The 27615-nt window shown below is 38.2% G+C and overlaps 1 protein-coding gene and 1 long non-coding RNA gene across 2 annotated transcripts in view; both read left to right on the top strand.

The window, feature by feature from the left end:
- The first annotated feature begins 444 nt into the window (after nucleotides 1-444).
- Nucleotides 445-2799, top strand: LOC129350503 (uncharacterized). The gene is made up of 3 exons (XR_008603926.1): nucleotides 445-595; nucleotides 1206-1364; nucleotides 2300-2799. It is a non-coding gene; the product is annotated as an uncharacterized LOC129350503 (long non-coding RNA).
- Nucleotides 2800-11318: 8519 nt separating this feature from the next.
- notch2 (notch receptor 2) overlaps nucleotides 11319-27615 on the top strand; it is a 46520-nt gene continuing 30223 nt past the window's right edge. Inside the window, exons 1-2 of the mRNA XM_023267273.3 lie at nucleotides 11319-11666; nucleotides 24027-24108. Coding sequence (XP_023123041.2) covers nucleotides 11594-11666; nucleotides 24027-24108 — 155 coding nt within the window. The 5' untranslated portion in view covers nucleotides 11319-11593. The remainder of the gene's footprint in view (nucleotides 11667-24026; nucleotides 24109-27615) is intronic.

The following is a 27615-nucleotide window of genomic DNA, read 5'->3' as shown; positions in this document are numbered from 1 at the left end:
GTAAATTAGATGCCATGTGGCTGCTCATCTTGTTGACCTGACTAGTGGCCAAACTCTGAGGTCTGATCATGGTCACAGAGTAAAACATCATCTTCCACCCCAACCACTGTTCCCTCTAAGCTGCGCGCGTGCGCAATTGTGCACCGCTGACACGGTCTCCGCGCACAGAAAATCTGCGCTGCGCACACAAAAAAATCCAACCTAAATTGTAAATAAAATAAACGTAACAGTTCATTCTGTGCTATTTTTCAATGTGAGTCAGTGAGTGACCGGTGACTGGCTGCTGCAGCCAATGATGCGATTCACATACGTATTTACCATAGACTGTATATAATGGTATTTACGCAGCTAATCAACGTCAAGTGTCCTTATGTGTAGCTATCGTTGTTGTCATAGATATGAATGAGTAGATAGGACACGCCCCTTTGAGCTGCGTGCTACAGCGAGGCTAAGCTAGTGGGGGAAAAGTTTCAGTGCATTCCCTTGATGTAGATGGCGTGAAAACGGAAACAAGTATGCCGGCTCACTGTGCTGCATACAGTTACACAGTGCGTCGTACGATTGAGACAAGGAAACTTGGAATGACTTTTCATAGGTAAGAATATTTTTTGGCTCTTTTTTCATTATGAAATCTTGTTGAGAGCTTCCAGTCTATGAGAGCTAACTAGTGAGCCACTAGCAAAACGCTAAGGCGAGCTAGCAGCTTGACAAGCAAATACCAGACGATTAATAGTAGCTGTAGTATAGTTGTACAAGCAGTAGTAGTAATACTAAAAGTACAAGCAGTAGTAGTATAAAATAGCTGTTAGAGTCGTAGAAGTAGCATCAGCATTTGTTATAGTATTACAAGTTGTAGTAGCAGTGCCAGTATCAGCAGCAGTAGTTAGTGTATTTAGTGCATTACTATTACTACCACCAATAATACCAATAGTAGTTATAAAGCCTAACTCATGTATATCCAGATTACCATCTATGTTCTTCCTCCAAACCCATTTTATGATTGGGATTACAGACAGTTCTTTAGGACTGCTCTCAAATAATTGAAATGTTACTAAACAAGGTTATACTTATCAAATTAAATAGCTCTGGTCTCCAGTATATTGGTGAATTTGGTTCTTTGTACTCAATTTATTAGCATGATTTCTTTTTAATATGTTGCGTACAGACTTAATTACTTCTCTGTCTACTTTTCTTACTCCATGTAGGTTTCCCAGAGACGATGGGTTGAGGAGGAATTGGAAGTTTGTCGGCTTAGACCTGGTGTCATTCCATCAGTGTTAAACTTCCCGGCTCATCTTGGAAGAGTACGTGCCAGAAAGACCACGACCAAGCAGCCTTGAGATCTTAGGCAGCGTCTCCCTGAGGTGGGTGTCAACAGTGTTCACAGTCAGGTCTGTGGTAATCCTGTCAAAAAACAAAACAGAAAAAAATCTAGATTATAAATCAACATGTAACCAAAGCACTCTGTGTATAACGCCATAGTATAGGATGTAGTTCAGAAAATGGCAGAGTATAGTATACTTTACTGAAGAATAACATAGTATGGCCTGTAGTTCATAGTACAGCATGTTGGCAAGAAAAACAAAACAAAACATAGATTATTATGTGGTTCAAAAAGCGCAAAATAATAGGATGTTGCATAAAATTGTCATGTATGATATGTGGTTCAAAAAATGTCATAGTGCAGTATATTGTCAAAATAGTATGTAATTCAAGAAAACATCAGCGTATAATATGTCATCTAAAAAATGCCATAGAATAATAATTTCATTGCACAAGTAAAAGTATAGAATTTTTTTTACAACTGTTTGAATTCTTATATGTTGCTAAAAAAAAACAAAAAAACTAAAACAGTCACAATAATATGTCAATTAAAAAAGCCTATAGTATCGCGTGTCGCCCAACAAACATCATAGTATAGCATGTCGCTCTAAAAACGTCACAGTATAGCCTTTAGTCCACAGCTGTCAGTAGGTGAGGAGCAACACAAAAACAGTCCAAACGCTGGTTTCCAGAGGGTTAGACGAGAATTTATTTGAAAGAGTAAGTTTACAACAACACAACATGTGAGGGGGTTAAAACAAATGGGTGTTAGTAAAATAAAAATAAATCAACAGAACTAAAAGTGAACTTCACGTTGACATTGATGGGCATTCCAACCAGGAACAAAGTAAAAGATAATCAACACGAAAAAACCTCTTCCTGTTCACCTTCCTTTAAACCCAAAAACACACCGCAGTAGCACCCTAAACTAAAACTACCAATGGGTTTCCTGTTTTCCTTTGTGAACAATTCAAAGGTCCCTCTCTATCTCCCCACACATCCACCAACCACTGGAACACATCTCCAAAGTTCTGCTGGACCAGCTGAGCTTCCCCTCAGAAGAAGTGCTGCCACCTGCCAGATGAAGGAGCCTTTTGAGAGGCAGTTGGCATCGTGATTGGACTGTACTTTGATCTGTTCCAATCCAGCTTCAGCTCCAGAGACGGCAGGCGGGACGAGTCAACGGAGGCCGGGTGGATGAAGGCATGCAGCTGAGTACAATCCAGAAAACAACAGAGGAGGAGTGCAGCGGCCCAGAGCCAGAACAACCAGAGTAGCATCATATGTCTCTTAGAAAACATCATAGTATAGCTTTTGCTATAAAAAAACGCCATCATATACATCGTATATTGTACAAATAAGTCTAAGGAAAGAGACATACACTGTAGAATTGTAGTAATTGTGGGCTGACTGAATTACTGATTATCAGTATTTTATTTTTTACTGATTTACGGTAATAAATACATTTTAAAGTGGCGCTACTTTGGCTCTGAACCTTTATGTACTTGTGGTTGCTCTGTCTTCTGGAGTGATTTGATTGGCTATATGTCACAAATAAAACTCCTTTAACTTAACATCAGTAAACAAAACAAAAATGCGTCCACAAAGTTTTCTGTTAGAGTTTGTGTTCTTTTAAGTTTAACTCTAAGATTTTAAATAATTTCATTTACTGCAAAAGGATAAGCTGCTCCAAATGTCTCACTAATAATCATTATCAGCCCTCTATACTCGACCACAGTTAGTACAGTCCGGTTCCCCATTCAATAAATCTGCTTGGAATCTTCCACTTCCTGTTTGTCAAAGTGGCCTTCTACCTGGACAGGTTTTGTTGGAGCTCATGCAACAAACATTTTGGGTAACTGCACTTTAATATGGATGGATGACACTGAATTAGAGTCTGTTTTAATGAGACTGAGTTAAGATGTGTAGCTCTGTCATTAAATAGGAAATTATTTCTCAGAATTCACAGAGAAAAGTCTGAAATGTTTGCTAGGTTAGCATCCCACATGTTCTGTGGCTCAGCTAAAGCTAACTCTCTCCAACTTCTGGATCTCTTGAGTTGCTTGTTGTTAAAATATCTTGCTAGAGGTGCTGAAGCTCAGAAAGTCTGAGATGTTTGTTCAAAATCACCTCATTCTCAAGTCTGATCTGAACTGTCCTCTTTTGTTTGAACTTTCCCTAAACTTAAGAGTTAATGACAGAGCAGCACATCCAGACTCAGTCTCATTTATGTAGAGATTAAACTTCAGTGTCCTTCATTGATGTTAAAGTGCAGTTTTTCAAATGTTTGTTGCACATGCTCCCGACCAAACCAGTCCAGGTGGAAGACGATGTGAAGAGGAAGCTCCAGAGGATGAATATCACACATTTACGTTGGAAATAAATGTCCTTTAATTAGACATTGTCATGCAAAAGTTGGATTTCCCTTTAATGATGTTCAAATCTTTGAGTGTTTTGTTGATGTTGGTTTCTAAATGTTTTCTAACACTCGGCCCCAAAGATTAAAACCTTTTACTGCTCACAAGCTGCAACAATTCACACATTATCAACTATCTTTCTGACTAAACTAAGATCAAAAAGTGACAAACTGCCTGATTCCTGCATCATGAATCATGAATCTGTTTGGTGTTTATGACAGTAAACTGAATATATTTGGGTTTGACGTTTTATAAACCAAAACAAAAATTGAATTAGTGGAGAAAACAATCAACAGATTAATGGACAAAGAAAATGTGTTTTACAACATATATGGCTGAATTAGTCTGATATTTCAAGATACATACAAATTTAATTCAATTGTATTGATATAATGCCAAGTACAGGTGAAATTGTGTCAAGACACTTGATTTTTATATTTTTTGTCATATTAAAAAAATGACAAAGTAAGAAATTTAAACCTCTTGAAGAATCAAATTTATTAAATGATTTTTAAGAGACTAATTGACAAGTAAAATAACTTTGTTAACTGAAAGGGGACAGTGGTGGTGCAACGGTTTTGTCTATGGACTACTTATGAGAAGGTCAGAGGTTCAAGCCGTGATGTGGCCACTTTTGGGCCATTGAGCAAGGCCCTTAACCCTTTGTCTTACAGGGGTGCTGTACTGTGGCTGAAACGTTGCTCAGAGTCCCGCAATTGGGGAGAGATGTGAAAATCAGAATTTCTCCTTGTGGGATTAGTAAGGGATAATAATAAATAAATAAAATCAATAAATATGAGGTCAAATAGAAGGAAGAGTTGTAAATACTGCAGTCCCATGGCGACAAGAATAAAGTTTGTCAACAAAAAGTAAATCAACAGATGGATTCCATGAAAGTCCTAATAAATGACAAGAAAGTGTGATGCTAAAGGTTTGTGGTGCTAAAAATGTCAAGGATATCAAGTTGAACATGTGGATGGAGGTTTATAAAAGTGGACCTCACTTCATTTCTCTGGAGCGACTCCATGGATTTTATGGATTGTGGTTAAAGACATGCTCTTTTAGTCGTATTCCTTCTAGTCTCTGTAAAAAGTAAGTCTATCCTGAATGATTTCAACACCTCTTCATGACTTGTTCTGCCTCTGACCTTGTGGAAACTCCAGAAACTTGGGAAAACTTTTGGAGACTCGAAGAATTTGTGGAGACTTGAGGAACTTGTTGGGCGGGGGAAGGTGTGGTGGGTGGAGGGGGAGTAGAGGGGGGAGGCTGCTACCCACCTCCCTGCCTACTCTGCGCCCTGACTCCACCCAGACTATGCCTTGGCTCCACCCATGTGGTCACTTGGAAACTACGATGACAAAGGGACGACGAAATCATTTTATTTTTATCTGATCTATAGCTCAGTGAGTTAAGGATTTACCTGTGGAGCCGCAGGTAGCTGGTTCAAGACTAGACTCTTCTTAACTTTGTCAATATCTTGACAAAGACAAAAAAAGAAAAATGGGATGAGTGGGTCTTGAACTTGCAACCTTCCACTTGGTAGTCCATGTAGTTATCCACTGAGCTACTTGCTGATATACTAAATCTTCTTTATTGTTGTGCATGTATCATTTATTTTGTTGCCATTTGTGAGTTTTTTGTAAGTAGAGTTTTGACTTGACTGTTTTTGTCAGGAGGTTGGACTTTAGGTTTTGTGCTGGAGGGTTGAACCCTGATTTCTAAGAATTTCAAAGTGTACAGACCTCTTGAGTCCTCAGGAGATGAGCTTTCACACAGTCTGAGGGCTGAAATTTTGGAAGTCTCACAGTAGTTGTTTGTAAACTAGAACCTTCAGATAGTCCAAGGAGTTGTGTTTTCTATGTCCATGTGTAGTTGTCTGTTAGTTTGAAATGTCAGATAGTGTGAGGGCTGAAATGTGCAAAGTTTCTTAGTACTTCTGTGTTAGTTAGAAATTTCTGTTTAATAGAAGTCTTAAAAGTTGTGAGCATGAGTCTTGATTTCACATGTAGAGTATCCATTTGAGTTTTGGTGAGATGTTCACCTGTGTGCTATTTAGAAATGGTCATGAAACTGATTGTATTGACTGAAAAGTGTAGTTAGTGGTGGTCAGAAGCTAACATTAGTTTGATTAATGCTTTCAACTATTAGTAGACTTTATGAGGTAAGCAGTTTTGAGAAAAGAGTTATGAGTAAATCAATCCATAGTGCAACACATAACATTGAAAGAGGAAATGTTTGAAGAAACAACTAGATGTTTTTGTTTCAAAATAGAAAACGTTTGAAGATATGTATTTGGTTTAGTTTATTTGGGAATTTGTTATTGTGTCTTCTGTGTAATTAGAGATTTAAAAGTGTAATAGGTGTATTTTCAAATTTTTTGTCTGTAGTTTGAATTATCTTAAAAGTGTAGTGTTGGTATTTTGTCATTCTTGATTATTTTATTATATTAGATTCGATGTCCAAATGTGTTGTGTTTTTAATGAGTAATTGTTGAGTGAAAAGTAATATTCGCTGTTAGGAGTTAAAATGTAATTTTCAATATTCAATATTTAGATAGACTCTTGTAGGCTGTAATTTGAAGAACTTGTAGTAGATAGTAATGTGTAATTGTATATTAAAAGTTGTCATAGTAATTTGTGTGTAATTCCTAGTAAAAGTGTTATTGTCTTTAAGAGGTTTTTTTGTAAATAAACATTTAACGATTTAAATAAGTACAAATCAGTTGTATTTTTGTTCAGTAATTTGATGGATAGGCGTAGTGAGAGACAGCCAGACAATGGGGTAGAAAGAAGAATGAGGGCAACTCATATATCACGAGGTTGCCAACGGGAATCGAACCCGAGCCTTAGCGATGGAGATATAGTACATACGTCAGTAGTTTAACCCGTTGAGCTATATGAGCATACATGTGATGTGCTTTAAAACGTGTATTTATCCAATAGAAAGTCTAGGGGTAGAGTTAGGGTTACAGAGGTCCTGACAGTAATCAAGATCTCGTGACTCATGTTGTTCCTGGAGGGAGCTATAGCTGTCTTTCAAGCTACAGGAATAACATTGGTGTCTATGCAGTGAACAGGGTCCATCTGCAATTTGCAAAACCGCTGCAACAGTAAAGACAGACAAATATTCAATAACTTCACTCTTATACATTGTAGTGTCACTAAAATCACTGCAGCCTTCAACTGGCTCCTGTTGACAAAGTGTTTTAACAGAAATGTAAATGCTGTAATTTGATTCTTTTAATGAACCATGTAACTTGAATGGATGTGATGCTGGTGTGACCACAGTGCACACGTCTGATGTTGCTCACAGTGGTCCAAGGGACGCTCAGGGAGTTTGTGTGTTTGCTCACACTCAGGAAAAATTAGAGGGAACACTGACCCCAACCCACTTAATTTCATTCATTATATGCACAAGACAAATGTGAAGCACTCAGCAGGCTGTTTCTTTTACAGCCATCAGAATGGGTCACCATGAAAAGAAGAGGTGATAATCAACCCTAAATACACCCCCTTTAGCTTCCCGTCCACCAGATCTGCTTACAGCGTAAAAATGACATTAGACAGACAATGCCTCCGTCACAACATGTGCAAGAGCCTCAACGAGGGCACAGGGGGCATCAAAACTTCACACCTACAGCATAAAGCCTGCATAAAAACACCCGTTACTCAACGCTCATGTTAACTAAAACAGATCTTGGTTAGGGCTGCATAGCTGCACTAAAGGTTAACAGTGTTTTCAAAATGCTGAGTGTAATTAGATGTATAAAATACCTCCAGAGCACCAGCGCTAATGAACAAGAGCCACCTTACCTATGTACAACTGTTGATGCTCGCAAATCAGCTGCCACAGCCAGGTAATGAAAAGTGTCTCGGCCCTCTGCTGTTTCTAATTATAGAAAGGCATCATATACACACTTCATACTGACATCTGAAAAACCGTAAAGGCAGGGCGATGTTCTTCTTGAATAACAGCCACTGATTTGGTTTCCCATGGCTGGCACACTAACGGGAAGATTTTATGGCAGTGCACAAGAACACACACACTCACACACACTCCTCCTAATGCAATCAGTCATTACTATCTGCCCCCATGTTGTGCACCATAAGTCTACTGGCTGACAGCTGTAGTCACCCTGACTGATGGGCTCCAAATCAGTGTGAAGAACCCCAACATTGATGAAAGCGTTTCTCTCACCAGCATGGCACCAGCTGATGGCTCCAATCCAGGCCCAGTTTTATTACTACTCTGCAGTATACCTGAAATACCAGAAGAAGAAAAAAAAAAACCACACTAATACTCATGGAGTTGATCCAAAACGAGCTGCACCGAAGCCAAAGACACACCCGTTTGTTTTTCTTTTGTGCCAACAGTCTTGTTGTTTCTAAACAATAAAACGGATTTTTACTGTGGTTTATAAATGTATTCAGCACTAACAAACTGTAATTATCTGATCTGCTTTCTAAACATGATAAAGCTCAAACAGAAGATAATATTTTTTTTGGCTAATTTAATGCAAAGTTGGCACAAAGAGACTTAAAGCATCGGTGGTGTTGACCTTTCCCACTGCTTTGTTTTCTAATGATCCATTTTTTTTGTCAGATTTCTGTGCTGGTAGTCTTTCATCAGCGCAAAGTCAAGGAGGAACTAATCAGTGTTTTCTGCTTGCGAGGCAGAGCCACACCCTTTCTCACCCCATCTTTTTTCCCCAAACTACACAAGTCCACATCTGGAGTGACATCATTAGGAAAACAGTGATGCAGACAAAGTGAACCTCTGATCTGATTTATATAACATTACTATTGGCTCACAGGACGACTGGCTACACCGCGAAATAGGATATTTAGCAAAGTGTGTAAGAGAAGAAGTCGTGAATTGAAAATATAGGCCTCACAACTAAAATTTACAAGTGACACATCGGTTAATGGATAGCAGGAGAGCAAACAAACAAACTAACATGAGAAAACGTTTACCAATAACAACGACATCTGACCAAATGCCTGAGCAGCGTCTGTTGTCGTGCCAGCACCTGACATCCAATCACACATGGAGAGCAAGAGCTTGACATTGGCCACAGCAACAAAAGCATTGTCAGTACGGACCCCTGAGGAGATCAATTTGCTCTCCTCTGGTTCCAGGCCTTTCAGCAGGGTTGAATAGAGGACAAAGGGCCGCTCACAGCAGCAGGAGGCTCTGCAATGTTTCTCTAATGGGGTGTAAAGACAAACAAATCACTGGGATGAGACTTGGTCTTGTTATTGTGATGAGCCTGCGATTTACACCTGGATCCCTCGGCCTGATAAGGGATAATTAGTTTGGGATTTAACGATTTATAAAGGTGGCGTGAGTGTGGGGAAGTGAGTAAAGGCTGGTGTGGTGAAGTGTGGTGGTCCTCTGGTGCTTGAGTGTTACTGCTCTGCAGAAAAATAAAGCAATAATGTGAGTTTTCAAAGGATTAAGCTTTTCTCAAATGTTTTTCTTCTAGGAAGTAACAAGGGCATATTTCACTTTTGCCAACTTTAAAATGAATGAAAATGAACCTGCATGATCACTAGGATGAACTATCATTTGTTATGCAACTGATAAATTAATGAAATGTTCCATCTGTAATGCTAATAAAATGCTTCAAAACATCTGGAAAAATACAAAAGTCCTTTTGAAAGTTACGGTAATGTTTTTCTTTTGAATTTTTTTATTCCACAATTCCTTAATTAGTCATATTTTTTCATACTGAAAATATGTTATTAAATCATTCATTTTCTGTTAATGCATGGTTGTTTTACATCAGACTTTTAGGTAATACAAGCCATTTTTGCACATTTGATATTAATTGCATTACATATAACCAATAGTTTATTGCCTAAATGCAAGTTTTTAATATGTGTTAGTAGAGCACAGTCATAGGTATCTGCACAGGGGCTGAATCGATTTTAAGTCAAAATCTAAATTTAAAACAATGCAATTAGCAACATGCAAATGCTATAGTTTAGGATAAACGTTAAGCAACAAGTCTGACACAGGATTTAAACTTTTGCATCAAAGGCTTTGCGCATTCATGCCGTCTTTGTGTGACAGTCACACTTTTAACGGTATCTCGTGCTGATGCTCCATCATTTTTTAAAAATACATCATGCAGTGAATACTGAACTGAAGCAGGACTGTAAGATTGCATCAAATTATATTATCTATCACATCTAACCATCTTGTATTATCTATCACATCACTGAGCTGTTTTCCACATGTCGCTCACCCTAATTTGCACTTTAAAGAGTGATGACTAACCTGCAACAGTCTGCAACAACACTGACTGAAAAGCTGCTGGAACAGAAAGTCACCTAAACAACTGGCCTCTTAGCCTGTCAGGGATCTTTTCCTTAACTTCATGACTCACCATACTACCAACATGATGTTATCTGAGGGCTCACAAGGAAAAAAATGAACAAATTAGACATACAGATTTAAAAGTGGTTTTGGAGAATGCCAAAAGTCATCGTTTACCCACATTTTAATCTAGAGTCGTTCTTGTGTGATGACCACTTTTTTGATGGTATCTCATGCGGCAATGCTTCGTCACGTGTTGAAAATTCATGATAAAAACAGACATTTGAGATAAATTACATTCCAATTACTCTCCAAATCATTACTATGACTTTATTCTACCACTGCTATGGCTTTAAAGTCAAAAAGTCTCTGCCCAAATTACCTGAAAAGGGCTTCTGTACACTTTTATCACACTTTTGATGGTGTCACATGTGAAAAGCTTCCATCACATGTTGAAAATTGCTTACAAAATAGACATTTGTGATAAATTTTACTGCAAATGCACTCATAATGCACCTGAGAAATTAGTAACTAACCATTACCCAAATAGTAACTAACCTGACAGACTCTGCATCAACACTGATTAAAGAGCTCATAGAAGAGAAACTCACCTTCATGTGGCCTTTCTGGGATATTAATTTTTTTATTTAATGGCACACCATTTTAAAATGATGATATATGAGTGTTAAATAGGACATGTTTAGTCATTTAGACATTCAGATTCACAGGTGTTTTTTGTAGAGCAGCAGCAGTCATTGTTTACCACCTATTTAAAACTACCACTACTGTGTGTTTAAAGTCGAGATTTGTCTGCCAGAGTTACCTGAAAAGTGCAGCTGTAACGTGGAGGACCTGAACCCTGGCACACATCGTGGCTTTCACTGCTACGGTAACGACAAAAAAAGTCGACTAAGAAGTGGGTGTTAAGAGCCATACCGGGAAAAAACGTGCAGAAAAAAAGAAAAAAAAAACATTGAACGGGTTAATTTTGAGTCATACCAGACTCCGAGAAGTAGAAAAATGAGAAAAAAAATTCCTCCGCGGCGGCGACAGAGAACAAAAACTTCAATTTCTACTCCTTTATGTTGAGCCCGGAATAAGCTATATACAGAGGAATTTTAATCTCACAAATCGGAGACAAAGACGTCTAAATTAGATAGAAGTGTAGTTTTGTGCCGTTGTGCCATCTTTTTTTAGCCGAAATATAGATCCTGTGTGAGTGCAGCGGAAGGATATGTGTCTCTCTCTGGCGGTGACTTCAGTGGCTGCGGAGCGAAGAGACGTGAAGACTTCTTCAGCGCCGTGTGCGTCTTATTCAGCGTAATTTTAAGAGGACTTTTACACAGTTTTAGCATCACAACTAGCGGAACTCATGTGAAAAATTACTGAAATGTTATAATTCGGGCACTACGACTGTTTTTAACCCGCTACATCCACTCCAACGAGACTTTTTTTTCTCCTGTGAGAACCAGCCGTTGAGGGGAGACAGCTCAACTTTGGGCTGGCGACCTTATGTGGATTTTACAGAAAATATGGAGCAGATACCCGGTTTCTCCTCGGGAAAATCACTAGTCGTCGTCTTCTGCTTCATCCAGCTCTCCCTGGGTAAGTTTTATTTATTTATTTATTTGTTACAGTACATCGTTTTGGTAATAACTCATAACTCGTCATGATCACGTTTTGTTGCCTCTTAGCATCTCTTACACTTTAGCCAGCTAGTTAGCTGACTTTAGTTTTTTAAGGCTACTTTAAAGAAAGCAAAAACTTTCAATAAAGGTACTTTTACAAGGAAGGCTGCTATTTGTTATCGTAAGTTGTAGTGGTTATAATCAGAAGATACGTTAATTAACCTCACTTAGATTATGCTACAGCAGATTTAAAGCCCTTCGCTGTGTGTTCATTTCGCTTAAAAGTACATAATTGTTTCCACACCTCCATGAAGCTGAAGCTAACGTCTCCCTGTGTCAAATTCAGAGGGTTCTGGTCTGATTAACCCTCCTGTTGTCCTCATTTACAGGCACCAAAAATACTGTTTCCTTGTCTGAAAAAATCAGCAAAAAAATTTCCCAAATTTCTGAAAATTTGCAAAACCTTCAGGAAGAAAATTCCAAAAATTCCTTAAAAGTTTCCCCTAAAAGTTTTTTTTTTTTTAAAAATCCCCCAAATTTGGCAAGAAAATTCTTGTAAATATTTTCAAAAAATGAGTAAAAATCTTCCAAAAAAATCCTAAAAATGTCTGAACTGATTCCATATATATAAGTAAAGCTTCTAATATTTTCTTTAAGATCGTTCACATAAAAATCAACCAAAATCCAGCTTCTAATATTTTCTTTAAGAACGTACACATAAAAATCAACCAAAATGTAGTGAATTTCGCTGGATTTTGGTTGATTTTATTGTGAATGTTCTTAAGGGAATATTAGAAGTTTTACTGATATATATGGAATCACTTTAGATATTTTTAGGATTTTTTTTGAAGATTTTTACTCATTTTTTGAAAATATTTACAAGAATTTTCTTGCCAAATCTGGGGGATTTTTTTTAAATAAAACTTTTAAGGGAAACTTTTAAGGAATTATTGGAATTTTCTTCCTGAAGGTTTTGCAAATTTTCAGAAATTTGGGGAATTTTTTTTTTTATCTGAATTTTTGGATTTTTTTTTCAGACAAGGAAACAATATTTTTGGTGCCCATAAATGAGGACAACAGGAGGGTTAATACATCTCAAATTTGGAGGTTACATGAAAGCAAAAATCTATTTTGGAGTGAAAAACTGCTATTTTGTTTAGCATATCTGGCTTATTTTAAGACACCTAAGCTTGACAATCCTGGTAAAATGTAGAAAATGTGGACATCAGAAGTTTCACTGTGAAACTGTATATATTTTTCCACATTTTCAAACTTTAAAAAGGGTCAATTTTGACCCGCAGGACGACAAGAGGGTTAATCTGGATACTACGGCCTACTAATGAGCAGAGTCGCACTGCTGCCCAGATGTTGAACAGCCAGAGCTAGAGAAAGAATTCAAAATGGACACTTAACCTTGTTTTGACTGCTCTGCTTGGATTAAGAGAGCCGGTGCCAGTGATGGAGGTGATAAAACTCCATCAAAATCACTGTACTTATGTAGAGTTTCAGGACTTAACTTGCTTTTTCCCCCCTCCTCTTAAAACCCAGCACTGCCTTTTGGGTTAAATGCCAAATGATAGGTGTAAGGGCTGAGAAATTCTCAGAAATGTGATTGGAAATGACATTTTTCACTCAAATTTAACACCTTCTATGCGTTTCTGTGTCTCTTTAACGTGCCATAAATTTAAGCTCAAATTAGTGTCCATTTACTGGGGCCCATTAGCAGGTCCTATGGTGTGTGATTAGGCACTGAGTCAACTCACAGTGGTCAAGGATTTAGAAGGAGTGAAAGGTTGCCTTGCATGGAATAAAAGCACTTGAAGTATCTTAGAGTGCACTGTAATGGAGGCCAGCAGATAAATATTTAATGTCTGACATGTTGCCTGCTAATTTAGGTCATTTTCTTTCACTCAGACCCTTCCTAGTAGTTTAAGTTTGCTTTTTAGTGTGAAATTATTGTAAAGCAGCGCTGCAAATACAAACATACATAAATTTGGTTACATATCTCTAGTTAAGATAAGATGCAGTTTGTTTGCATAATGTTCTGGGGATCATTTATCTCTACATTTATGTTAATTCTCATTTCATTCATGGTTACGTATAGAATTTGCAATTTTCCTCAGTTCATGTATTTCTGATTTCTGGCCAGGATGTCTACTTCAAGGGTCAGGCGTTTTATTCTTTTGTCAGCGCATTATATGCAAATGCTATTATGAATGTCTGACTTTTTTTTTTTTTACCTTTTTCCTGAAACCCTGAGGATGATTTTGTAATATGTTTTATTTCCCTATATTTGTTTCAGTGGTTCCTCAGAGATATCTGAAACAGCCTGTAGCATTTTCTTTTTTTTTTGCCTCTACAAATGAGCGCCAAAGCAATGAAATTGATATAATCTCATGTGCTTAGTCCAAAGTTGATACATGCAGCCGTGCTTTTCTTTCTCACGTTTTTTGTTCATGGACTGTAGGTGACTTGTGAACACTGAAGTTACACAAAGGAAGAAAATACAATGTGACATTGCTGCAGGCAGTGCAAGGAGAAGCATAGGAATGTTGTTGGTGTTTGACATTCCTCCCTCCCTCTCTGTTGTCTCTCTCTCGCTGTCTAGTACTCACACTTTGTGCACCATGATTTTCTTTTCCTTCCTTGTTTTCAAATATATCTACTTTTTTCCTGGTAATGATGACCATGCATATAGGCTGGACACTGCACTGTACTGAACCTTTTCATTTGCAGCCAGTGCAACCTCCGATGCATGCAACACACAAGTGGTTCTCCATATGACAGAAAGGTGTATCGCTTACCTTGATGCCATGACTGAGGTGTTAACTCCCTCACAATGAAGAACCTGCCCTATGTTTGTGGGATGAAAGTTTTTAATGTGATCCTGCAAATTTGCATCAGCAGTGGAAACAGAAATTAAACAAAACGTGAAAATGAGTTCAGTGTATCATAGTTAAGTTGGGGCAATGGTGCAGTTTGACCTTACTCCCTAGCAGATCCACAGTGTTCCCATTCTTGAGGAAGCGTAGGTGCTATTGTTGTGGCACACGACGCAGTGCTACCCCTACGGTGTGGGCATGTGGATGGTTGCATATATTTTCCCAGTGCAAATAGCAGATAGCTAACATGCGTGTGTGTATGTATTTGCGTGTGTGTATGTATGGCACTGTGGATGCAAACTGACAAAGGCCAGCAATTGTGCCACCCATGGTTTACTTGCAGCTGACCCAAGCTGGAGCCTGGTGTGAAATGTGATTTATCTGCACCATGCTTCGCCCCGTGGTCTGCAGACAAAGATATTATTGACCAGCCCACAACAATAAATTATTTTGTGACCACAGGCTTTACCCACTGCCCCGTGTCTGTGTCATCAATGTGACTTAAATCCATCCATCTCTTCCTTTAATCTCTTATCGCTCGTCTTCTGCTTCCTACTCTTAGAATAAGATTAAGTTGCCATTGCTTTTGTGTGTTCATATTTCAGGGAATGTTGAGGTAAGCCCCCTCCTTCCCTTTTTTTGCTCATCAGTATGCTTGGTTTGCCAAGACCCTTTGTGATTTTACATTACATTAGGACATAATGTAGTAACAGCTGCTGTTACATTGTAAATTTCCCTGCTGTGGGATCAATAAAGGTTTAATCTATCTATCTAATCTAAAAGTCAGTACTAATGCATTACATGTGTAGTTCATGCATGTTTGCACTTTATTATACATGGCTGCCTCTGTCGACTGTGATATATGATGCATTACTTCCTTTATGTATCGTATTACTTATTATTTTTAATGTTTTGCAGTGTTCCTTACATTTCCTAACCTTTTGATCATTTGCGTTAATATTTGTATTTTTTATAGCTACAATTTTTTCTTATTTTAATAATGTTCTGCCGTGGTACTGAATTGATGGAAGGCAGAATAGGAATGCATAGTAAAACATAATGTTTTACTGCACAAATGACAATAAACTCTTTCATATTGAACCGTCTGATTAGTAATGCAGTTAAACAGCCAGGCCTCACATGTGTTTTGCTCCTTTACTTGTTTGTTGTAATGGGAGAGAGCAGAGTAGTAAATAATGTGGAGAACGATATGACTCAGCTGGTGAATGTCTGTGGGACTTGCCTCAAGATGTACGTGTGTTTACATTTCCATCCGCAGATACAGTAATCTGTAGTCATGCTGGCCTAGATTCATCATCAATCTATAGATTTTCTGTGACTAAGATTTTATAGTTGCGTTGCAGACGAGGTGAAACTCATAGTTATGGGGCTCTTGCCATTTTGCTGCAGAGTGCTAATACAGCACCAGTTCCTGGTTTACCAGTTGGCTCTTTGTGATTTTGATCCTCAAGCATTAAAGCAAAATTAGAATGAATGTAGGTGCGCACCCCGATTGAACCACATTCATTGTTACCATAGGAGGTAGTGTTTGTGGCTGTGAGGGTTGAGGGGATTACAGAGCGTTGTGTCTGCACTGTTGAACAGGTTAGCAAATTAACAGGGAATTACTGCGGCCTGCATTCCTTGGCCAACACAGCCCCGTAATCCTGGAGACAGGCAGGCAGGGCGCATGGAGTAATGAAGCAAGCAGGTCACATCAGGTAGGAGAAGGAGGGAAAGTGCACAAAAAAAGCTTAAAATGAAATGCTCTGTAATAATGGGTTGCAGTGTTAATTCAGTCTCATGTTTAACAACCAGTTAACCAGTAACCTGTGGCTGTAATTAGTCTAATTTCAGTACTTGAACATGAATTAACTAGACCGTTATTCCTGTTTGTTTTTGAAGACGAAAAATTTGGATTGACATCCTTTTCTACCAGTGGGATGAAAATGTAGCAGTGCTGCATCTCCAGGGCTTTGAAACACATTGGCTTTGGTCAGGCAATAGTCAGTTTTCTCCTACTGCTTGTCGCCTACTGATAAACACCTCTGCTCTGATTAACTCTAAAATGTTTGCATGTTTCATGAGTCTGGAGAGCTGAAGAGGGACAGAAATCTATGTTTTAAATAAACAAGGCTAGTGGAAATAATTACGAATGGTTTCCCAATTTTGTATCTTCATATGGGGGAAAAAAAACACATTGATTGATTGAATTTCACTATTCAGATGCTGGTTGTTCACTTCTGACAACCAAATGTATGTTAACGACAGTTTTATCAAAATCTATCACAACCTGTGAAACATTTGACCCAATAGGATGAAAGGGAGTTTGACTTTGTGTACATATATATTGTTCCCAGTAATTTAAATAGAACTCTAAAATACCTATTTTCTTCAAAAGAAAAGAGGTTTTGAAAGAGGAAAACTATTCTGAAAATGAACGTACAAGGGAAAGTCCCTAAGTGTGTCTTGTCTGGACTGCTCTCCTTGTTACTGTCTGTGTGTTACTGACACACATAGACACTCACTCACTCACTCACTCACTCACTCACTCACACACAGACACACACAGACACACACACACACACACACACACACACACACACACACACACACACACACACACACACACACACATGCTCACACACTCTGAGCCAGCAAGCCAGCAGTGCATCCTGGTGTCCTGCTGTAACAAAACAGCTCAGCCCTGCTCCATACACAGCTGAGACTCTACCAACTTTTCCAAGTAATTACAAGAGAAAGCAGTTGAGTGGTCAGCAAGGTAATTACAAAATCAAGGTTTTTGCAACTGAAACTACTACCATCATCATATATCTTCTGCAAGTCAGTGGTTTGCTTGGGAATTTCTGTTGAACAGGTTTCACCAATTTAGCATCAGGCAGTGGGGCATTTTTGACTGTGCACCTACAATGAGTCACAATAAGAAATAGGTCGGAAATAGATCAAGTTTCATCACGTAGTTCATGTTGTGTTTAAATATGCCTTGATCTGTCCTGATAAAAATCCTGAAGATCGGCTTGAGACATCCCAGCTAATCACATGTTTTTACTGTTTCTGTTGGCACTGAGCTGTTTCTTACACTAAGACGCCACCCTTAAACTGAGGCTGACCTGGGAGACTAAAGCCTTTAAAGCCCATGCTGGTTCATCTGCTTGGTACCGCCGCTGTATGTGTGGGCCAGTAAAGCTTCCCTCAGGGTAATGGTGTTTAGTTTGAGCTTCGTCTCCCTACTTCCATGCTGAGCTAAGGGTATTTTATTGCAAGTTTCTATGACAACTGTTTGGCCTGCTGGATATAGAGGCTTGTACAGCAATTCCAGGAAATGGGGTTGCTTCCTCACTCAGCGCGAACAACTTCCTGCCCTCCGCTGTATGGATATGTGCCAGGATGCAGGGACACCCATTCGTGTGCAGTCTTTGTCTGCAGTTTCATAATTACTTCCCCATATCAATCCACAGCTATTAGCTCAAACCCCATCTCCTTCTCTCTTGCGCCCTCATTTTTCCTGTTTCTACCTATTTGAGTCTTTTTTTCTTCTCATGACAAGGCAGGAGCTCTCTACAGACCTGCTGTGTTCAGTCATAAAGCAGTGGCTTTATAAAGCACCGAGGGAGGTGAGCACAAACAAGCAGAGAGAACAAGCTTCTAATTTTTTTCTGTCTAGGCATTCAAAGGCTGTGATTCCTGCCTTCTTCTTACCTAGATTTTTACTATACTTAAGGTTCTGCTGCTTCTACAGGTTTTTACAGGAATTAACCAAATTGAAGAGATATTACTGTAGTTCATACAAAATGGTTTGTTCAAAAAAATGGTAAAAATATGAGAGCAAGGCACCAGAATACTGTATTAAAAACAGTGTAGTACTGTAATGTTCATAGTCTGTATAAGCAGTAAAAATAATGATATTTTTAGCTAAATACAGTAAAAGTGTAATGTTACAGTTAAACATAAAAAAAATTTATGAACAGGAAAATCTGTAAAACAACAGTTGAAAAATAATTTCCCATCTTTCAATCCTTAACATGCATAATATTTCTTTTAAATGATGGCAGATGTCTGTAAAATAACAGCATTTCTAGCTGGTTTAAAAAAGTAATATAAAGTGTAAAATATAGTGTCATTTTACAGTCAACACTTGTAAAAAACAAATCGCAATTTATAATTGTACAGATTTTTTTATGTTGACTTTGTTTTGACAGTTTTGGTAAGTTTTTGTACAGTTAACATGCAAATTATTCCTTACTTTCTGTGATTTTTACTCGTTATTTTCTGTGGTTTAAAAAACAACAGGAAAAATCTGTTGGATAATAGTCAGATGTTGTAATTTGTAAATATTATTGTAAAACCATCCGTTTTTCATAGTATACTCACCTTTATGTGACCAGGTAATGAAGAGTAGTTTACAAACACAGAGGTTGTTGTCCAGCAACCCAGATTAGTAAATGCCTCTAGCAGTAGAAATTGATTAATTAAATGGAGAGAAAACCGGAAGTACTGCTGATTGTGCACAGAAGTTCTCTTAAGCCGTGATTAAAGGAAACTAGGAGCACACACCCCTGCTAGTAGCGCTGTGAGATTGTGTTTTACGATGTTAGGATCGCAGTTAATCCCTTTCGAACCAGAAATGTATGTAAAATTTTTGCCAGTCCATTTAATTGTTGTATTCAAACATTGATGTTTGAGATTCAGTGCACAGAACAGTGTATACTCAGAGTTTGACACGAGACGGCCGCTTTCAGCTTCCTCTTTAAAAAGTGGAAAGTTTCTCTGTGCTCATCTAAAATCATAGTTCAACACAAGTACATGAAAGCAGGATTTATGACACCACAACTTGTTATGAAGCCAGTCTTGATCCAATAGGCAAGTTACACAAGCATGATGTTGAAACTTGTAGCATGTATTGCATATTGAAAATGGACTTCTGAAATGAAAAATATGTGCATGTTTATATATTCTCATTCTTTTCAAGGAGGGACAAAGCTAAAATGTCATTTAACAATTTCTAACTGTGTAGTTGAGCTCTTACTGGAAAACTGTATCAAACATTAATTCATTGAATTACAGATGATAATTTTTCTCATGGTGATACAAGAGGAAAAGTCAGAGGATCATAAAAGTCAGTAGGACTCATTCTCAGAGGCCATGAATGTTCACTGCTGTGCAGAAGTTTTCGGTCCTGTAGATATTTAGATTTTTATCCTTCATGTGGTACCATTAGGTGGCTGTCTGAGGTGTCCCAGATTCATTGTGCACCATGAAAACAACCCTGAACCTAATGCCTAAGTCATAAATCATTATGTCATAACCTGATAAATAAATGATAAATGATCTTTAACATCATAGAGTCGGTCTGGGATTACAAGAAAAGACAGAAGCAGTTGAGACAGTCTAAATCCCAAAGAGGCCTCTTTTTTTTAAAAAGATGTTTTAACCAACGTACCTGAGAAATACCTTGAAAAACGTGTAAATGTACCTATTCTGAGGCAAAGTGTAATGACAACAAATATTGATCTGATTATCTATTTTACTGCACTTTCTATAATATTTATGATAAATAAGAACTATTCATTCTATTTTTAAATAACATATTTGAGTTCCTAAAACTATTGCACTGCTCTGTATGTATAACTTTAGTGGAAGTCCACATAAAAGTTGACGTGGTATTTCAGACTAGACCGAAATGATGCTCAACAGACAGATCGACAGACAGACACTGCCATCTAAAATCATGCAGCTTGTCTGACTAAAAAACAACATAAGGTGATCTCAGAACAGGAGTTTTAAGATTTAGTTTTCATCTAGACTTTTGTATTACTCGTTTTGTCATTTTGATATTCAGAAGGACCACACATACCACAATCTGAGGGGGAGACCCTGCCTGGGTTTAGTTAGTGCATTTATTTATGGCAGTCTGCTTTAAAACTTGGACAGTGTAATTGGTGACATCCTCAGATGACAGTGATGATGAAAGCTAGCTGTCTCAACAACAATTTTGGGCTTGCCTTTTCCCAACGCTCTACATACACTGAAAAATAGAAGGTGTGCTGCAGTGTTGAAGCCAAGAGCTGGTTTAGGCTGTACCAGGTGAAGATTAGCAAATTGCTTTTCTCATACAGGACAGTGTTTTGCTTCGTTCTAAATACGCGCCAACCTATGTAATTGCTTTATAAAGTCCAGAATATAAAGAAAGCAGGGCTTTGTGGTATTTCGTTTTACATAGGCAAGTGTTTTAAGGCCCATGATAACATATATATTACTTCTGCTAGAGCACGTGTCTTTTTTTAATAGAATTTTTTTTTTTTTTTGAATCGTGAAATCTCTAATCCAGATTTCCCCAGTAGAGCCATCATCAGCTGGTGTGACCTCTGCCTGGCCCTTGAATCAAACCAGCTCTGCCTCTGCTATTTTGATCCTTATTTTGGCTTGTGGAAGTATGGTAATTAATGCTTTTTTTGTATTATGATTTGTAGAATATTTAATGACATTCATTTTTCACTAGTCTCAAAGGATAGTGGTTTGAATCAGTTAAGTGATATATGAGCTGGACTTGCCATATAGTGTAATGTGATTCTTTTGGATTTTCTTCATTGCAGTTGTCTAGACTGAGCCTGGGTTCTGCAGAAGCTTTGAATAAATATGATGTGATTTGATGTAGTTGCCTCTGAAGAAGGCTCACTTGTGGTAATACATCAGTTTATCAAAATGAAATCTGTAGTCTTTGGAAGTTTCTATACTTGTTCACAATTATCAAGATGTCTTGTGCACTTTAAGCACACCTCCCTACAATTTTGAGTGGGACTAATATTATTATATAGGTGCATTAAGTCAATTGTAAAAAAAAAAAAATCTGTTTTTGTAGTCTGGATGATGGAACTTTTACAGATACAAATTTCTTCAGCAGGGATGACACACAGATTGCCAGACTGCAAACACTGTAACTCTCTTGCTTTAAATCTGCATGTGTTGCCAAGTTAAGCTTCCCTTCCCCCATCACTTCTGCACACATATACAAATAAATACTCACAGCCAGATTGTAGTAAGTGAGAAAAGGGACTTGTAATCAGAGAGAGTCCAAATAATAGTATTCATTCAGTCAGGTAACTTCTGTGTTTCTTCTCAGCTCACACCATCTGGCTGTAGTTTCACTGTTGACTTTGTCGATCCGGTCTTATCAAGGCTCTCATTCCTGGGAAAAGTTCCTGTCCGTGGTTCATTGATAGTGAAGTGTGAGAACAGCTAGGCAGAGAGGATGTGATGCTGGTGTTACCAGTTTGGATTTCATGCGTTAGTCAGTCAATGAAATATGGGTGAACTTCTTGTTTCATTTTAGTGAGACAGATTGCTCAAACGCTCTCCAAATTTTCAGTCAGGGAGTATGTGACTTGTCCAGCTTGGCGTAATTGGTTTGTGTGTGTGTGGGTTTCTTAAAATGGTGTAATAGGAGGCAGGCTGTCCCAAATCTGGTAAAATCATTGCATCTGGCATTACGACAGCCTGCATGGGAAGCTTGTCAAACCAGTTGTGGGAAGAGAGCAGCTTTTTCCGGCCTCTGTTCTTTTGCTTCCATTCTTTCATTCCCTCTGTCTTATACATTGGTCTTCTCAGCTCTTCATTCCTCCATCCCTTCAGCTTTACTCAGTTTTGCAGTTGTCTGCTGGATGACTTGTGCCTTTTACCATGTGGTGTGTTGGCCAGATTTGCTTCATACTAATCAGATCTGAAGTCCTCCTTTTTACGATTTACTTGAAAGCAGATGAAGAATGATTTTGCTTTAAATTCAGACTTGAATGTAATTAATACCAAAAGTAAAAGTTGCCATGTGTTGCAGGTCTTACCACAGAAGTGTGGATTTTCTCCATTGTGTTATTATGTATGACTAGTAGCAAATGTGCACAGAGTGTGTCTAACAGAAATAGTCCCAAAATAGCACAGTATTTTCTGTGATGTCTTGTACTACAGCAGTCGTGTGATATCAACTCACACTTTATTACAGTGAAGACTGCTCATATCGACTATTGTGCGTGTGTGTGTGCCTATTGGGATTATGAATTTCACAGTGGTTTTTGTATTGTATCCCCATGTCTAATGGACTATGTCCGTCAGCTTCACTCTAAAGCATTAGTCTGCCCTTGCTCTCTGACTAAACCATTCTAGACCCTGAATTTCAGCGCTTGAAAATAAACCGTGTCCAACATTTAGGACTGCAAAATCATTTTAAGTGGGGTTAATAATAGTTAGTGTCTCCTTAGCTTGACTGACACTATGATTAATCTAGGTGCAGGAAGTAACACCACTGCTGAGCGCACTTCCTGTAATGCAATGACTTTCTTCGAAATCAGCTGACCTACCCTCAGTTTTGTAAAAAGAGCTCTGTTCTGCAGAGTGTAGATGCATCTGTTAACCACTTAACATGTGAGACTATAAATGGGATAGAATGTTAAGCAACATTTGTACAACCAGTGTTAATATTTTATAGCAGTTTTCCCAAATTAACTTCACACATTTAACAGTAGCTTCCTTCATTTGGGTACTGTATCACATTGATCATTAAAGACTGAGAACACCACGCTTCTCTTTGGTATGCTGGCTGGCATTGTGATCATGAAGACCTCTTCAGCCATGTGTCTCTGGCAGCTTGAAGACCACACAATGGCTGATGTGTCTGGCAATGAGTGCCTTACTGCTGAGGAAATAGTTGAACTTTGTTGTCTTGCCCATCCGGCTGGTCTGTGACCAGTGCCTGATTCCCGACTGGCTTTGGATAGATGGGTAGCGAACCCTTTACCTTGTGTTGCTGTAAAAAGCAGGGAAAAAAATAATAGATTACATGGAGGGTTTCCCTCAAGAAGATGCAGGAGTGGAGGGGTCCTAACACCTCTGAAACCATTTTTCTGGGGAAAGCCCTGAATGAGTTTTACATTTGAATTTCAGCATCACTGAAGCATAGTGGGGGAGACCAGCCTTGTGAGGTGCATTTGAGTCATTTAAACAGGCTATTTCTTTGACATACATAAAAATAGCATGTTTTACTTTAATTTGTACTTCTTTGTGCATGACAGCAGTATTGTCATCATCCTCTAGACACAGCACATGAAGAACAAGATAGGATGTAAAATCCATACAATTACACCTGAACTGCATAACTGACAAGATTTTGTAGGAATTGTATTCAATATATATCGGCATTTAGTGGGGAAGCTGATGTTCCTGAAACTGTTACTATTCCTTTACTCTTTTATGGTGTGAAGCTTGTCTTACAAACCACATGTGGTACAGTATGGGAACAAAAATAACTGGAACGTGTTAATAAAACCTTCAATAGCTTAGTCAGAAATATCAGTAACTTATGTAATTAAGTGGTCACACCTAAAATATTGTCAATATTTTGACTGAACACGTGTCTAGTTGTCTAATTTTTCTCTTGTCTCTTGCAGCTCTGCAATGTATGGATGATAAAGCACCTTGTGTTAACAACGCTACATGTCTGACCTTAAGCAATGGCACTGAATACTGCAGGTAAGATTCACCAGCTGAGATTTTGCAGTTTTAACTCGTTATGTGCGCTCTGAAACAATACTGTATTAAAAAATGTGAATAAAGCAATAGACACACCTCATAAGGGGATTGTTGGATGTGAAAGCTAAGAAGAAAAAGGGTTTTTAGATCAACCCCAGCCTCTTCACGGGACCATGAGGCTTTGCTCAGGCACGAAAGGGGGAATAATAGACTGCTCTGTCTGACAAAGTACATCAGCACTGGGAACAATACCAATACACACATTTCCATCTCCAAGATTTTATTTCAGGGACGTTTTGGGGGTTTTGTTACTTACTCTTATTGCTACAAAATTGATAGCTCTGGGTGTTGCCAAGATATTTTCTTGCCCACTGATTTATTTTTGCTAGGGGATTTCAAGACAGTGACGAGGCATTCATATTACACGAGAAAGTCACCTATTCAGTAAAAATGATGGTAAGAAACTCTCCACCTTGATTGACTGAATTAAAAAGCAAGCAGGTTAATCATTGTTGACGAACATGTTAATGCAGACTTAATTCTTGGTTTGTGGTGACCAACAACTTCAAATCTGTAAATAAGTCTGCTCAGCTAGCAGTGGTGTAATCAGACCACTAAGGCAAAGTGCCACAACATGAAGGAGTGCAATGGCCTGTTTGATGTAAGGCTTCCACTTTCTGACAGGGTAGCCTAGTTTGTAATTAAGACTGAGCTATCTTTTTAATTGCCTTGCCACTCCCAAGCCAAATTCCCAACAAAAACACACCATAGCTGGTTCATGAACCTGGTCATATTTCATCAAATGTGATGAGAATCCTGCTGTGTGTCTGTTCCCAGAGTTTTTGGAATTTCAGCACTCTGTTACTTGTTTTAAAAAGAAAGGAGAAAGCAGCTTTCCTTAATCAGTATTTGACATTTTCTCTGTCTAACTGAACGTCAATAGACATACTGCAGGTGCAAAGGAGCACATAGTCTGTGTGCAGTATGTGACTGTTTGTGAGAATGTACGCTTGTGAGAGTGTTTCAGACTTTTTTGGGTGATGGAAAACATTTTTTTTTTCTTTAACTCAATTCAACTATTGTATGATAGCCAAATAATCTTCAAGATGACCTGTAAAATGAAGCCAAGATAAGTGGTATGCAATGTGATCTTGCTACATTCAGTCGATATCTAACAGACACACAAGCTATGCTCACCATTTTAAGGGCATCTAAAGTTAGGTGAAAATGTTTCACAACTGGATTGTGACATGAAGTACCCAAACAAAAACACACACACACAAAATGTGTTAACAGCTGCTTTATGCTAATACTTATTGGCATATGTCTTTAAGGCTTGACCACATCCTCTTAGGCTTCATATTTATGATGCACTTTTTAATACCTTTGCCACAATTTCATTTCAGTTGTAGATTATAATATTACATTTAATATTTTTTTGTTTATTTTTTTACAAATAAACTAATATTTTAATGACTGAAAAGCTAGACTCTGCTGAAGTTCTCCTACATTTTATTTCTCTCTTGCTCAGCCAAATTTGCTCTTTCCTGACCACTAAGCTGACTTAAAGATGGTACCGGTGATACTAATCCAATCGATGAGCAAATATCTCCTCACTGTCCGTTCTGTGTATGCACTAAAAAGTAAACACAGCCCTGGTCCAGAAAAGTTGCTCATTGCACAACTCTGATACACGCAAACCATCTAAATAAGCCTACTAGCTAAAAAACATCTAATATCTTTCTCCAGAATCACAGACTCCACTTTAGACCGATGGTATTGACAATACAATTAAGAACAGTGGAGAAACATGTTGCTCTAAAGACATTCAGAAAGTAGTCTCCAAGTTTATAGGAGTCAGCTGACAGAGAGCAGGCCTAGTGTTAGACTGATTAAATAGTAAATTTTTCATCTGTCTACAGGCAAACATGAACAACATACACACACAATCATACGCAAATCCTGTATGTGCACATAAATCTACACACTTGCCTCTGTCCAGCCTATCTGGTCCCATCTGCACTGCATTGCCAGTCAGAGGGCTCATTGTGTAAAAATCAAATTATGAGTTTATTAGTCTCCTCAGTGTATTAAAGGCAGCCGGTTGTAAGTAAACAGTCACTGTGGCCTTTTGGCTCGGACCCTGCCAATTATGTCACATGGCCCATGTCTGGGGTCAGACAGAGTAACTGTATAATTAAACAGATAATTAATATGGCGTGCTAGCACTAGACAGTCTGTCTCATTGCTTTATTTCTTTCTGCACAATATGAAAAAGGCTTAGATCGTAAAATGACATTCATCTACTAGGCTTCAAACAGCACCAGTGCTAGCAGTGAGAAATAGTTCTCTTGAGTAACAACAGTAATGTAAGATGGTATCAGAGATGCCTGCATGTATGACGTTTGCTAATCAAACAAGCTTGAATAATGATGGCAGTAGCTGACGTCAACGAAATACGAGCAAAGAAGGATATAATATTATGTGACAAGATTAAAAGAAATTACCCTGTTCTTAGATATCAATTAAAAAAACCTTTTTGACTATAGGAAATATTTTCACACTTGCCCTGTTTTTAATGTTTTCCTAGGATACCATTAGTCCAAGAAGAAGATAGTCTTCATCATTACAGTTTTCTCTAGTATAAGTAAAAAATGAGTCACTGACACACACTCTCTTTTGTAAGACATTTTCAAGAGGTCAGAATAGTTTTCTTTAAAAGTAGGCATTTTCCAAGCATTTTTTTCAAGCTCGTCGCCCATGACAGGTCTAATTTGGGCAGATTTTCTCCACTGTTTCATGTCTACAGTTAAAACATGAAGTACAGCTGTGAACTTGTTTGCAGTTGACATGATATTATTTCCTCCATGGTAGTGAACCACCAAGCCTTCAGAAACTCCTTAAACCAGGCTTAGGAAATCCTCTGGGGACTGATGCTAGTAACTGTTTCCAGTTTATATAATTAGTTATAGAAAAAGTTCAGAGAGAGATAAAGATTGCTACAGGTGAGGACCCTATTGTGTTTGTTTGATAAGTGAAACAGCTTCACAGTAGAGATAAGGGCCTGTTTTGCTTGCCAACAGAAGGCGCTTCTGTGCTTGTCTTTAACTTGCCTCCAGTTCCCATACATCCTCGAAACTCCCAAGAACATAAAACTTCTCTAGTCATAAGAATGAGTCTCTTTTCCATCATTTAATTTTCATTTTAGAGAATTATATTATGTTAAACTTCACTACTTTTCCCTAAAAGATAGACAAAATTGGACAAGAGAACATTTTAAGAAAGAGAATCCAAATTCCAAAAGCATGGATTGTAAAATGTCGAGAAAAATACTGTGGATTTTTTTGGCATGGCAAGTTCAGATGTCTCATTTGGGACATGGAGAATATTGCGAGAGAAAGTTGAAGTGCTTGGGAGAGGTCGCTTGACTGCCTTGCAGGGCAAGGTGCAGAGAAGCTGTCCAACCGGTGACACTGCAAGCCATCAGCTTTGGGCGTGAGAAGTGTT

The sequence above is a fragment of the Amphiprion ocellaris genome, chromosome 2 (genome assembly GCF_022539595.1).
Source record: "Amphiprion ocellaris isolate individual 3 ecotype Okinawa chromosome 2, ASM2253959v1, whole genome shotgun sequence".
Taxonomy (NCBI): Eukaryota; Metazoa; Chordata; class Actinopteri; family Pomacentridae; genus Amphiprion; species Amphiprion ocellaris.
This window is presented reverse-complemented; position numbering and strand designations above follow the sequence as displayed.